General features: G+C 44.0%; 1 protein-coding gene across 4 annotated transcripts in view; it reads right to left on the reverse strand.

Moving 5' to 3' along the window:
* The window catches only part of EYA3 (EYA transcriptional coactivator and phosphatase 3), a 118,660-nt gene that overhangs the window by 18,966 nt on the left and 84,280 nt on the right, over positions 1–15,414 (reverse strand). For all 4 annotated transcript variants that reach the window (XM_090056749.1, XM_090056751.1, XM_090056750.1 and 1 more), the window contains 6 exons: positions 14,136–14,221; positions 11,544–11,727; positions 9,139–9,278; positions 8,416–8,499; positions 7,064–7,153; positions 6,004–6,062 (listed from right to left, as the gene is read on the reverse strand). In XM_090056749.1, the coding sequence (XP_089912875.1) occupies positions 6,004–6,062; positions 7,064–7,153; positions 8,416–8,499; positions 9,139–9,278; positions 11,544–11,727; positions 14,136–14,221 (643 nt within the window). The remainder of the gene's footprint in view (positions 1–6,003; positions 6,063–7,063; positions 7,154–8,415; positions 8,500–9,138; positions 9,279–11,543; positions 11,728–14,135; positions 14,222–15,414) is intronic.

Here is a 15,414-nt window from a genome sequence, read left to right on the forward strand (position 1 = left end):
GCAGGTTCTCACAAGCTACGTTTGATGATTCTCTCTAAGATCTTGCTGCCTGTCACCCAACAATTCACCCACAGTCCATTTCTTTTAATCCAAGTTCCCCATTTTCATAACTTACATTTACTGTGCTGTTTCTCTTCCATCAACTGGTGGATTAGGCCAGCAGTCACCCAAAGTAAATGAAGGATTTATATGAGGGCAAGCTTCTGCAATTTAGCTTCTACCTCCTACACAGTACGAATGGGCATACAGGGACATTCCACAGAGCAGCTTACATGCAGTAAACCTGCACATTTTACCCCACAGTAAATTGTTCATTTTACTGCGGAACAGCAAACAGGCCAGCTACACAGGAGCTACTGAGGAGTTTGCTAGGGAAGGCCTGCTTGGAAAGAGAAGCATGAAGTGCGAGGCTGCAAATTAGAAGACCCAGAGGCAAGACTGCAGGATTTTGCAATACCAGAGCCGCTGCTACCTTCCAGCTCTTCCTCTGCTTCCACTGGTGAGGTGTTTGTCCAGGCAGGACCACACACCACTGAGGCTTCCACCCAGGTCCTGGTTTTGTGCTGTGCAGACTGAAGCTTGTAGATTCCAGTGTCAGCCAGGTGGGGGAGTGCCTGCAGCGTGAGTGGTGCCTTCTGGTGACATCCCTCAGGGAGAAGGTAAGAAAGCTACAAGAGAAGGTAGCAAGGCTTTGAAGCATCCTCCACCATGAGGACTTCATCGATTCCATGCTGGAGAAAACCTCTAGGACTGTGGAGGAAGCACTGCCTGAGGTGGTGCTAGAACAGGAAGGGCTTGGAGCATGTGTGGTCCCAGGAAGGTGGAAGCTTGTATCTTCTGGAAGCAAGAAGTTGTCATCCCCATGTGCAGTGGGTTGCTTGGAGATCAGATATGGAAGGTAAGCAACAGAGGAGGAGGAGCATATTCCATTGGTGGAAGAGGCCAGGCCAGGAATCCCCAAGGTGGGGAGGATCAAGACCACTTCCATGAAGAGGAAGCAATGGGTGGCGGTGGTTATAGACACCCTTCTACAGAGGGCATAGAGCTCCACCTGCTGGCCTGACCTGTTGTCCCAGGAGATCTGCTGCTGGCCTGGAGGCTCAGATCCAAGATGTCACAGAAGGATTACCGAGACTTGTCCGGCCCTCTGACTACTACCCCATGATAGGGGGGCACCAATAATACTGCCGGGGTGACCCTGAGCAGATCAAGAGTGACTACAGAGCTCTGGGTGCAAGAGTGAAGCGGATAGGGACACAGATCGTGTTCTCCTCAATCCTTCCGGTCGAGGGGAAGGCCCTGGCAGGAACAGATGCATCCTGCAGATCAATGCACAGCTGTGCCGGCGGTCGCTAGCAGGGATTCGGCTTCTTCGACCATGGGATGTTGTTCCAAGAAGGCTTGCTAGGAAGAGACGAGATCCACCTGAAGAAGAGCGGGAAGAGTGCCTCTGCAGACAGGCTCATTAACCTAGTGAGGAGGGCTTTAAATTAGGTTCACCACGGGATGGAGAACAAAGCCCCAAGGTAAGAGGGGAAGTGGGAGACCTGGAAGAAGAGCAAGCAGGAGGGGCTCTCATACTTCCTGAGAAATCAGGGCAATCAACTAGTTACCTCAGGTGCCCATACACAAACGCACAGAGCCTGGGAAACTACAGGCAATCCCCACTTAGTGCTCTTAATCAGTTCCTGAAAAACTGAGCATTAAATGAAATAAGAATTAAGTGAAACCGATAGTATTTGATGACCCAAGATGGCGACTGCAATGGTTTTTAATGACCCAAGATCGCGACCGTGAGCATTATAACAAAACTTGCTAAGTGAAATCAGGTATCAATTTAAAATTAGCATTATAGCAAAATAGCACTAAGTGAAACAGCATTAAGCCGGGGCTTACTGTAGTAGGAAGAATTGGAAGTCCTTGTACAGTCATGGCACTATGATGTGCTTGGCATAACAGAGACTTGGTGGGATAGCTCACGTGACTGAAGCACTGTCATGGATGGGCACAAACTGTTCAGGAAGGACAGGCAGGGGAGAAGAGGAAGAGGAGGAGTTGCACTGTATGTAAAAGAGCTGTATGATTGCTCAGAGTTCCAGTATGAAACTGGAGATAGGCCTGTTAAGAGTCTCTCTGTTAAGTTTAGAAGGGAGAGAAACAAGGGTGATGTTGTGGTGACCAGGAGGATGAAGTAGATGAGACTTTCTTCAGACAACTAACAAATTTCCAGATCACGGGCCCTGGTTCTTATGGGGGACTTCAGTCACTGCATCTGCTGGGAGGGCAATACAGCAGTGCACAGGCAATCCAGGAAGTTTTTGGAGAGTATTGGAGACAACTTCATGGGGCAAGTGTTGGAGAGATCAGCTTGGGGCCATATTCTTCTTCACCTACTGCTCACAAACAGGAAAGAATTGGTGGGGGATACAGAAGTGGATGGCAAGTTGGGCAGCAGTGACCATGAGATGACTGAGTTCAGGATCCCAACAAAAAGAATAAAGGAGACCAGCAGTGTAAGGACCCTGGACTTCAGAAAAGCAGACTTTGATTCCCTCATGGAACTGATAGGCAGGATCCCCTAGGAGGGCAGTTTGAGGGGAAAAGGAGTCCAGGAGAGCTGGCTGTATTTTAAAGAAAACTTACTGATGGCGCATGAACAAACCACCCCAAAGTACAGGAGGAATAGCAAATGTGGCAAGCAACCAGATTGGCTTGACAGAGAACTCCTCTGTGAGCTTAAACACAAAAAGGAAGCTTACAGTAAGTGGAAGCTTGGACAGACAACTTGGGAGGAGTATAAATAAGAGTATTACTAGGGCATACAGGGATGAAGTCAGGAAGGTCAAAGTGCAATTGGAGGCACAACTAGCAAGGGACATGAAGGGCAGTAAGAAGGGTTTCTACAAGTATGTTAGCAACAAAAGGAAGATCAGAGAAAGTGTGGGTCCCTTACTGAATGGGGGAAGCAACCTAGCGAACAGATGATGAAGAAAAGGCTGAAGTACTTGATGCCTTTTTTTACTCAGTCTTCACATGCAAGGTCTGCTCCTAGACTACTGCACCGGGCAGCACAGTTTGGGGAGAAGGTGAGTAGCCCTCAGTGGTCAAAGAACAGGTTAGGGACCATTTAAAAAAGCTGGATGTGTAAAAGTATGTGGGGCCAGATGCAATGCATCTGAGGGTGCTGAGGGAGTTGGCTGATGCAACTGTAGAGCCACTGGCCATTGTCTTTGAAAACTTGTGGCAATCAGGGGAGGTTCCCAGACAACCAGAAACTGGCATGCACGGGCAAATATAGTGCCCATCTTTAAGAAAGGGCAGGAGGATCCAGGGAGCTACAGACCATTTGGCCTCACCTCAGTCCCTGGAAAAGTCATGCAGTAGGTCCTCAAAGAATCCATTTAAGCACTTGGAGAAGGAGAATTAGGAACAGTCACCATGGATTCACCACGGACAAGTCATGCCTGACAAACCTGACTGTCTTCTCTGATAAGATAATTGGCTCTGGGGATGTGGGGAAAGCAGTGGACATAAAATACCTTGAATTTAGCAAGGCTTTTGATACGGTCCCCCATGGAATTCTTGCCAACAAGCTGAGGAAGTGTGGGTTGGATAAATGCACTGTAAGATGGATAGAAAGCTGGATGGATTGTCATGCTCAATGGGTAGTAATCAACGGCTCAATGTTTAGCCAGCAGCCAGTATCAAGTGGACTGCCTCAGGGTTGCTCATGGGGCTGGTTTTGTTTAATATCTTTATTAATGATCTGGAGAATGGGATGGATTGTACCCTCAGCAAGTTAGCAGATGACACCAAGCTAGGGGGTTTAGTAGACAGAGTGGAGGGTAGGGCTAGGATTTACAGTGACCTAGACAACCTGGAAGATTGGGCCAAAAGAAATCCCATGAGGTTCAACAAGGACAAGTGCAAAGTCCTGCACTTAGGATGGAAGAATCCCATGGCCTGTGGATGGACTAGCTAAGCAGCTGCTATGCAGAAAAAGACCTGAGGGTTAAAGTGGACAATAAGAACCATGAGTCAGCAGCGTGTTCTTGTTGCCAGCAGCTTGAGGGAAGCAATTATTCCACTCTATTCTGCACTGGTGAGGCCACATCTGGAGTACTGTGTCCAGTTTTGGACCCCCCACAATAGAAAGGACGTGGACAAGCTGGAGAGAGTCCAGTGGAGAACAACAAAAATGGTTCAGGGGCTGGGGCACATGACTTCTGAGAAAAGTCTGAGGAAATTGGGTTTATTTAGTCTGCAGAACAGAAGTCTGAGAGGGGATTTATTAGCAGCCTTTAATTTCCTGAAGGGTGGTTTGAAAGAGGATAGAGCCAGACTGTTCTCAGATGCAAATGAACAAGGAGCAATGGTCCTAAATTGCAGCAAGGAGGGATTAGGTTGGATATTAGGAAGAACTTTCTCACTAGGGAAGTCGTGAAGCACTGGAATGGCTGACTTAGAGAGGCGGTGGAATCTCCATCATTGGAGATTGTGAAGGCTTGGCTTGACAAAGCCTGGCTGGAATGATCTAGTTGGGGATGGCCCTCTTTTGAGCAGGGGGTTGGACTAGATGACCTCCTGAGATCCCTTCCAAAGTTAAATTTCTATGATTCTACGAGTCATAAATCCATACTCCTGGTTTTTGGAACTTGTGCTATTTACTATAAATAGTTCTTTCCCCTGTGTATTTATGATTCATTAAGTAGTTAACCAAAGGTCTACAGGTACTGTACCACAGTCAAACTAATCTGTTAATGTGTTTTTTTATTTCCCCTTTAAAATGCTTGTACTATTTCTACTGTCAGGTCACATATAATGAGAACTGAATACAGTATTCAAGGCTCAGCATGATATTATAAATCCTCCAACTTTTTAAATGAAACCTAACCTTGTTTTTTGGTTTAATTTTCCACTAAGATGCTTTCATAGATATCTGCACATTCATAATGTAGTCTTTCTTCCCCAGGTGTTAATTTTGAATGAAAGCCCATTTAAATTATGCCTTTCAATGTGCATTACATTATGATTGTCAACAGTGAAGTTCAAAGGACTAAACAACATAGATACCAAACAAGGGTATAACTGCATTCATCACTTTATAGCAGGGGTTGGCAACTTTCTAGAGTGACAGGCTCCCACTCTTCTCCACATTACCTCCATCCTTTGTACCCAGGCCACCTGGTGCTGCCTCCACTGTCTGCCATTGCCTTTATCATGCTTTACTGATCTCCATCCCCAATAGCATGGAGAGGGCCAAATCTAGTCATGACAGTGAGTGGTGGGTGCTATAAGAGACGGAGAGGGGGCAGGGGTGCTGCAGATGAATTGGCAGCACAATACAGTGCAGAGAGGAAGAACACACCAGACCAAAAATGCATGCTGCCAATCCTCCATGCCACCATGGGCTGGATGCAAGCACTTCATGGTCCAGATCTGATCCATGGCCCATAGTTTGATGACCCCTGCTTTACAGAATGACTATTTCCATCTTATCTTCTTATGCTGTCCCAAGACAGGAAAAGCATGAAACTGGAATTAGGAGATTGTACCTTTGTGATAAAACATGAGAATGACAACAAAGATCTGGAACCAGATTTTGTTCATCTTCCAAGACAATTCATCAATTTACTTGTATTAACATGGGATCTGGTCAAGGCCTCTGCAAAGCTTTCAGAGGGCACGATTTAGGAGGCTGGGACCATTGTTTTTTCTAAAAGTTGTATTATATTGAACACATAAACAAAGCTTAATGAAATAATTATAATAATATGAGAAGATATCCATCATCTCAAAAACTTTAACTGCTCTCATAACTCAAAAGGAAAGTTACTGACCACTTTACCCACTTTAAGGTCCCAAACAATGACAGAGCCCAGAAGTGGATCCTGCCAGAGTCATGCTGAAATGCTTAGCTGTGAAGCTGCCCACCAGACCATCCCAACCAGAGCAGCTTTAAGCCTGTCATTAATTCCACACCCTTCCTCAGCAGACCACCACCTTAGGTCTTGTCCATTGTCATCAGAAGCAACATCATCTATGTGCACCTGGTCACACTCCTGTTAGAGACAAAAAAAAACAAAACAACCTAAAAACCATTCTGAGAAATTCCCTGATTATATTTTTCCAGCATTTGCAGATTTAACATTCATCTTTGAAAATGGCACTGTAAACTTCAGCACAATGCAGATTAGTACTTAAAGTGAGTGAAGTGAGCAGATTTTGTTTCATTCACTATTATTTCTTTCCACACTTCTTTAAGTAAGATATATTTTATGTTATATACCAGTGGTCACCAACCAATCAATCTCATTCGACTGGTAGATCATGGAGCCTCTGACAGTTGATCTCAGTCCGTCACAGGCTCCACAATTGGGAGTGGTAGGACGTACACGACTGAGCTGAGTTATGTCCCCTGCCGCCTGGGCTGGGCTGGCTAAGTGGGGTCAGAGCCTGGGCGGCTTGTCCAGGACGCTGGGGGGAAGGGGGGGTAGATCCTAGGGTGCCCTTTACTTATAAAACGTGATCTTCACCATAAAAAAGATTGAAGACCACTGTTACATACTATAGACAATTACAACAGTCCGACATCTGGATTCCTTTTTTTTTTTTTTTCCTTTGCCACTGGCCGGGTGTGAGACCACAAATCAATCACTTCCCTCCCCATGTTTTAGTTTCTCCAGGTTAAAATGGGGATGATGATACTGACCTCCTTTTTAAAGTGTTTTTTCATGTATGGAAGCAAAGTACTATAAATACTCAAATACTAATTTTATTATTTATGTGGTTATCTAAATACAAGCAAATAAAATTGTTTGAGGAATTCAGAATCCTGGTTTTTCTAGACTCATAACACCAGCTGCCACAAGCAGATTAGCTAAGCATGCTTATTTTGTATGATTTTGCTTTGTTCTTGTACAGCTTTAGTTCTGGTAAAAGTTTTAGTAGAATTTCTAAAACTTTTTGGTTCTCAATCATATTTATCAGTGGAGGTAAATGGCACAGCTCTTAACAGGAAGGTTTTGGTGTTAAGCTTTCTTACAAGACAAATGCCACATACCTCTAAGTCATTGAAAAATAAGTGTGTATCAGCCACTTCAAAAATCATCTCTTCCATTGTCAGACCTGAGCCAATCACTAAAGTTGGATCCTGAAAAAGAAGAGTGAAATGGGTAGTTTTCCCTTTGTTTTATCTTAAATATTAGCTGTGGTAAACTTGTTGCCACTGAAGTTTTCCAGGGTTCCCACTGCATGCAAAGCCTAGGATTTGTTGTAACAGTATTTTATTATAATATTCTATAGCGTGGTCTGCAAAATCCCTGAAATATTGTAAAAAGAGATGTAGTTGGCCTGAAGTCACATGGAAGAAATGGCAAGGTGGCACTCTGAATCAGTTCATCTCTAGCCTGCAACTAAGGTGCCACCCTACCCTGCTTCTGCTTGTAATATTGTAAGAAACTGAAGAAAAAGCAAAAAACTGCTAAAGCATCAAAACAGTAATTAAAACTCTAGTGCAGTACAGTTTGGAGAGATATATGCCCAGTAGTAGAAGAGAGAAATTGTGTGTTATTTTTCAGAGTATTTCAGAGAAGCAAAAATACTTATTTGCAAGATATGGTAGACAGTCACTAATTCATCTGAGTGATAAAGAGTGTTCTTTGTTAATTGCTGGAATTCCTAAGGCTGTCAAAAATAAACAAACATTATTAAAAGGCAACTTGATAATTTCTCTTATACCCTATTTTTATTTACATGTGGAGTTTTAAACAAGTGTTTTGCTGTCTGCTACTTAACTCTGCCCAAGGAACGGTAATGTACAACTTGGAAATTTGCCTATGTCTATCATGCAAGTTGGTCCCAACCACGCAGTCAGTTCAATAAGATGCGTCACCCACGAGAATTCTTGTCTCTTGTGTTAAAAGGCAAAGCTTGTATACAGTCCCTATTTTTATATTGTATCTGTAATTATTAGCAAACTCAAAAAGAACAAAGAATTACGTTTTTAAATTTAAATACCAGTACTTCAAAATATTTGACAAATTTAAATCTACAAATAGAAGTCATAGTATGCTCTCAGTGTAAAAGAGCTGGTATTGTATAGTATGTGATCTTGATTTTCATTAATGATTGCATTTGCAATTCAGAAAAAACATCAGTTCACAAGGTCTGTACTCTGAATGAAAATTCTGGTAACCTCCATATCCTTGCGCTATGTGCATTTAATAAAATAGTATTGTCTTTTTTTTTTTAAATAACTTACCCCCCCGGGAGGGGGGAGGGGGGGAGGAATAGCCAAATAAACTATGATCCAGGTAGAAGCATGCATTTTCTACTTTCTTCACCTGGAATTAATGTTTACATATTGATAACTTATTGCATTTTACTTCCAAAAAAGCAGCAGAGCAATATTACCTTTCCATATTTCTGGGCATATGACCCCGTGAGAAGTGAATGGAAAATTATGATGGTCTCATCCAAGTCCCACAGAAACACTCGCTGGGGAAGGAATTATAAAAGAAAAGAAAATTAAATCTTGAGACATCCCGATTGCCAGGCTACAATAAATAGGAAAACAATCCTGCTCTTGCAACTACTTCGTTGCTAGGGACAATGTGCTCTATAAGAACAGCCTACCCTTTAGCAAGCTACATATGGCAGACGTTTAAAAAAAAAAAAAGCGGGGGGCCCTGCAAAAGAAGCAGTGCATTACTTCAACCTGGCTCTGCAGCATCTGTATAGATCAGGCGCTTCAGCAGGGCTTTTTGGCATTTTCATCTAAATCTGAGTCAATCAGCTATTAGATAAAAGCACCAAAAAGCCCCACTAAAACACCCAATCTATACAGACTCTAGACAAGCCAGGTCCAACTAATTTCTGGGCATACACTGGGTCCGCACAAGAGCATATGGAGTATAAAGTAAAGCACCATATTTTTTAAACATCTGCAAAGCAGCCTCTATGTCTTAGCTTTCTGAGTGCTTAATAGGAACAGCTGTATTTCTGGGATTCCAGCTTTCTTCTTTGTTTTTACCCAAGCATCCCAATCTCTCTTCTGCTACCAGAATGTGAGAGGAGATGCAGTGTCTTTCTGTTCTTCTAAGCTACTGTACAGAAAAACCAGACAAGTTCACTTACTTCCAATTCACTGTCCTGTGAAGAGGAGGTGTCTGCTTTCCTTTTGCCCCTGTTCTTCCCAGGTATGTTTTTCTTAGTCTGCTCATCTAACTCCTTACTTGCTGTTGCTCTTGACAAAGATGGACTTGTGGACAGATCTCCTAGAAGAAACACATATACATGCATATACGCATGCGCACAAACATACATGTGCAACACTGTTCTCAACTCCTCATTGTACAAAGTAAATACCCATTTCTGATGTACCTTTCCTCCTTACAGCACTTGGTCATATGTTCAGGAAAAAGAAGATGTTACTTTACTTTAGTAGAAATTGTACCACTCGTTAGAATGAAAGCAAAGTTTCTTTACACAGCCATCTCAATGCATACCTGTCACCCCAGCTTCATCTTTGACAATTCAGCAGCAGGCACATTCCAAGATGAATGATGCAGGTTAAGAGAATTACAGGGGCAACTCCTCCAGGTACCTCTTATTTGCCTCTTTCATTTTAAATTTAATTTACAAAAATATTAACTCTGAAAATTTTAAGAGGGTTCCTAAAACACCCTTAGCCCTGGGAACAGGACCTCATGGAAGATTCGGATCTGGTTTTCCCCAGATAGCCTGGCCTAATTGGAAAACTTCTTGTTTCCTGGTCCATCAGAACCTACCATGCAATACTATGCAACTTGTACTCCTTTCAGCTCAATATGTATTACACAAAGGCCCTGGCAAATGGTATATTTCTGACACAATTGTGTTAACTGTGCAATACATTTTGACATGTTACACATGCAAAGAAATTATTGTGACTCTCTTCCTCCCTCCCCATGGAGTAGTGTGTGCTGGGGAAGTCCCCTCCCTGAAAGCTGGGCATCCCCCCCTCCCTTCACATGAAAGGTGGGGTTGGGGAGGATGAGGGAATCCCTCTGTGAGCTTTGCCTCATGCCCCTGGGACTGTACTCTTCTCCACCACCTCCTCCTCTTCCTCCCCTGCACACATTGCTTAGTGCTAATCCTGGTACTCCTACAGTTGTGTTCCTGATCAGTGTTGTGCTCAGAGAGCTCCCGCAACTGGATGGTAACAGCAGCTTAAGGCAGCACATTTCACCTCTAGACAGCCCGTCCTTTGCATGTGAAGCCATGCATACTGCACAATGTTTGGACTGTGTGAAAAAAAAGTATGTAATCATCATGATGCAACTGGAATAATATCTGCCAGCAGCCAAAGACTCAACAGGGAATTTTAAATATCCTCTTAAAAAGGTCAACAGATCACTACTAAACAGACAGCTAATTTAAATTGGTAGGAAGTAGTATCAGGTAATACATTTCTCTCTTTAAAATATTTTAAGAATTGAAAGGGAGCCCTAAACCAACTCTGAAATCAGAGCTTTCAAGCAACAACTGAGCTCCGCAATTTTCTCAAGTTTTGCTAAGGAGATTAGCCAGACTGCAGCACACAGTAGAAACTTCACTTAAAAGCCTTCTTAGCACTTCTCCTTCAGATGCACTTCAACACAGAAGTCATTAGCTACCTTAGTCCTTCTATGAGTCTTAGGAGTAAGAGTTCTTTGCTCTGTTCTGTTAAGAGGATACATGCTTTTTTTGCTGGCAACATGCCCTTCATACATCATGGTAAGTTGATGCATAGCATGACATCAGCAGGAAAGGCCAGCCAACCAAGAGGAAAAGACTTTTTTGTTTAAAACAGTTAGTGAAATCCTTTGCATTGGTTCTTATTCCTTAATCTTTTGTGCCACTAACTAAAAATCCTATGCACCTAAGAAAGACCTGGGGATACTTTAATGGGATAATTTTACTATGTATATACAGATTAATTTTCATATGAAAGACATACAGCAGCTTTCATCACTGCGATTTAATATAATAAAGGGAGGAAGACAAGGAAAATTACATAAGGAATGCTGGGGGGAGAATTTTTCTCTCAGGTATTTCAAGAGTAATATACTAACAGTAATGACGCAGTAGCAATAGCCCATGCAGACTTCTGAACGTGTTACTAAGAGAGAAAGTTGGTCATGACACCAGAATTACCTGCAACTCTTACTGGAGATGTTTCAAAAGATCTTTAATTCTTACTTTAAATAGCAATGGCCAGAGAAGAGAACATTTTGTTAGTTAAGCTTCTCACTACAAGATGACATCTTTCCCCATAACCCTGCATATTGTATTGAAGGGTCTGTAACAGAAGTATCATTTGTACAGCAGGTTTTAAATCCATATCCAGGTGCAGAGGGAAAACAAAATAGCAAGCCTTCTTCCCTGAAGATGGAAAGAACATACATTGCATAGAACAGTGCATAAAGTTGCTCCTCATTACATTTCTGAATGGCATTTCCCTACCAACTTGCATATAAAAAGTGTTTTGCTATCTGCCCTGCTAAGGGTGCAGCAGTTACCAGATGAATGTCTCTGCACTGTCCGCGTAGGCACGATGGCTTTTGGTTTTTCAGTCGGGTACGTGGTTGTTGCTAGTGTGGTACTCTCCGTGCTGCTGTCTGCTGGCGTTAGAACCCCATAGCCAGAACTTGGGTAACATGGCTGGTACTGACTTTGGCCAAGGATTGTATATGTAGGATATTCCTATTAAAAGAAAGGATTAAATAAGGCAGGAAACTCCTATTCCTGAGAAAACATTTTAAACTAAAAGGGAGGGGGGGTTAGCCTAGAATGTCTTTGGCTGAAGCTTCTCTGTCCCAAAGAGCAGGCTTTCTTGCTGCATGCTCTTTCATCTGGTGCAAGTGAGGGACTGCACAACCAGATTTGGTTCAAAAGACAGGAGATGTTGTATTTCAAGTAGAAGCATCCAAAAACAGCCAGCAGAGGACCTCCCACAATAGATTTAAGAGAGAAGAAGAAAAAAAAAAAGGTATAGCTTGCCAATCAATAGTTTCTGAACTCTAACCATTTCACTCTGCTCAGCATGCCTTTGGATACAACCCATTTTCATTTACTTGCTTATGGAAAGCTAGAAATGATTAAAACACAGTGTTTTACCCTCTGTGTGGGGACCAAGCTAGTAATACACTACTTAGGCCTCTGGCAGAGCTTCAGCTAAAGGCATCATGAGGTCTGATGTTCAATCCCAACAATTGTACTTCCTGCCATGCTATACATGCATGACAGGTGCAACTGTGGCATTATGCATCAGATCCCCATCGTCCCATATTGCCTGTGCCCCTGCACCAGAAATTAGGAAGCCAGTGAGCTAGTCAGCTTCCCTGCTCCCAACCCCAGGAGCATAGTGGAATCAAGGGTTCCAATGTGCCCTGGAAGCTGGGAGCACAGATCAGCAGATTGCCTCCCCTAGCCTCTGGAGTACAGGTGAGCCCTTGACTACACTGCGCTCTGGCAGCTAGAAGTAGCAGCTGATTTAGGATTCCAGGCTTGGCTGGAATCAAGGGCTCCACTGCACCTCAGGGGCTGGGAACACAGATCACTGAACTCCTCAGGCCCTAGGGTGCAGCAGAGTCAAGGGCTCAGCTGCAGCCATGGGCCTGGGAGCACAGATCACGGTTTACGCTCCTAGCCTCTGGAGTGCAGAGGAGTCAGGAGTTCTGATCAGTGCTCTCAGCCTCAGGAGCACATTAGAGCCCTTGACTCTGATGTGCCCCAGAGACTAGGAGTGGCAGTCAGCTGATGAGTGCTCCCAGCCTGGGGAGCTCATGGGAATGGAGAGATCCCATGTGTTCCTGAGGCCGGAAGCCCGGATCAGTTGATGCTTAGCCACACATTTTATTTACAATGCGATAGTAAACAGCCACAAAGTTGTTATATATTTTTTGTGTAATAACTTTGTGGCTTATTCCTTGTTTTATCACACCATTAACCGTATTAATGTGTGGCTGGGTAACTATTTAAAGTTATGATTAACTGGTTAAGTGTAATGTCTGCTAGGGCCCTTAGTTTTCCCTGGCACCTCACACGCAAGGATCTCAGTGTTTTATGATCCTTTAATCCAGGAGTGGACAAAGTCTGGCCCGCAGGCTGGATCCAGCTGGCAGTGGACTCCATTTCCCAGCGACCCCTACCCATGTGGCTGGGGCCAGTTTCCATGGAGACCCCAACAGCAGCTGTGCTGTGATAGTGTGGGACCAGAGTTTCCATGGAGACTGGCCCCAGAGGCGCTGGAAGGCAGCAGCAGTGCCAGCCTCTTCCTGGTGGGTGTACTGAGGGGGGCTGTACTGTGGCCGGAGCAGGGTGGGCTCAGCTGCTGCTGTCTGTACAAAGCAGGCAGTGATAGTGGCAGCACCACTGGGAGAGTTGGCCATGACAGGGTTATGAGGAATTCTGGGGTGGCTATAGCCCCTGCAAACACCCCCCTCAGCACCACTTCTGCTGGCAGTGTGTGCATGTGCAGCAGGGCTTAGAGCTGCTCTAGATTCCAGCTGAGATCTTGCGGCAGTGACAACATGATTCAGAGCCAAGGCAGAGCAGGGCATGCAGGCAGCGGATCATGGCTCTGCCCCAACTCCTTGCAGTAGTGACAGCGTGGTCCAAAGCCAGGGCAGAGCCATGATCTGCTGCCTGCACATCCCCGCCTGGAGCATGCAAGCTGCAGATCGCAGCTTTGCCCTGGCTCTGGATTGCGCAGAACCCAGCCAGGCTCCAGAGCAGCTCTGTGCCCTCCCAGCACTGCTGGGGCTAATCTGCATGGAAACCCTGGCCTCCCGCTATCACAGCACAGCTGCTAATCGAGTCTTCATGGAAACCAGCCCCAGCCACGTGGGTGGGGGCTGCTGGGAAATGGAGTTCAGCCCCCAGCCAGATCCGCTATTTTTCATACCCCTGCTTTAATCTCAGAATTCTCTAAATGGCAAAAACCGTGATAAAAGGAGGTGAACTGAATTGTTTCAGATCAAATTCAAGATCAAATTGAAAAATGACTTAGCAGTTGCACTTGAGTTTTAAATACTATGACCTCAGAAAATCTGAAAATGAAGCTGCACTAAATAAACTTTAGAAAAGTAGAAGTTAGTGGGGACTTTTACCTGGTGAGAGATGCTGGCTACGGCTGATGCAGAAATATTGACAACAGTTGATGCTGTAGAGACTGGGCTGGCATTGGTAGTTGATGCTGTAAAAAAATCAAATAAATACTGGGTGTTATACATTTTAATAAAAGTACAACATAGAAGATCAACATTGTGAAACAAGCATGTTTCAAGTATTTCTGGCTTCAAATACACACAGGTTGAAAAAACTCAAGAGGAAAACTAGTTTTAAAGTACAAATCAACTAACAGTTTAAACAAGGCTTGCATATACAATGGAGAAGGAAGGCGACAATTTTAAAATGACATTTAAGAATATACAACAAGCATATCTCTATCTTAAAATCATTTTTTACAAAAAGATTTTCCCTGCCATGTCTACCAAAGTTTATATTTTTATTTAAATTCTGGAAAGGCAAAAAACAGAATATACAATTTAAATAAAAACAGATAAAAATAAATGAGTTGAACAGTAAAACTGGTATTTTTAAATTAGCTCAAATAAAAATAGTGTATCACTGTGTCCAGCAACTTCAGGAAATGTTAAAAAAACAACAGTTCAAACATAAAACCTACTTCATAAAACCAGGAAGGCTTAAATACTTAACCCTTGATGTCCCTCCAAATTAAGTATGTTTTGTGAATGAAAATCCTCAAATATAGGAAGGAGGACCCAGGAAACTATAGGCCGGTTAGTCTCACCTCAATCTTAGGCAAGCTGTTCGAGAAAATTATGCTGGCACACATCCAGGAGGGGCCAGCAGGGGACTGCATGCTTAGGGGCAACCAACATGGGTTCATCAGTGGCAGGTCCTGTCAGACCAACCTGGTGGCCTTTTACGATCAGATCACCAGATCATTAGATGCAGGGGTAGCAGTAGATATAGTCTTCCTGGACTTCCGGAAGGCTTTCAACACTCTCTCATCCTGTTCTCATTAAGAAACTGGGGGGCTGTGGTGTAGACACCCACACAGTCAAATGGGTTGCCAACTGGCTGGAGGGCCGCACCCAGAGGGTGGTAGTGGATGGGTCCTTCTCAGCCTGGACAGATGTGGGCAGCGGTCCTCGGGCCCGCACTGTTCAACATCTTCATCAGTGATTTGGGCGAGGGGGTAAAAAGCACCCTGTTCAAATTTGCTGATGACACTAAGATGTGGGGGGACGTGGGCACACTGGAAGGATGCAATGGGCTACAATCAGACCTAGACAGGTTACAAGGGTGGGCGGACGAGAATAGGATGGGTTTCAACACAGACAAGTGCAAGGTGATGCACCT

The sequence above is a fragment of the Crocodylus siamensis genome, chromosome 7 (genome assembly GCF_052110815.1).
Source record: "Crocodylus siamensis isolate JL-2025a chromosome 7, ASM5211081v1, whole genome shotgun sequence".
In the NCBI taxonomy this organism is placed as follows: domain Eukaryota; kingdom Metazoa; phylum Chordata; order Crocodylia; family Crocodylidae; genus Crocodylus; species Crocodylus siamensis.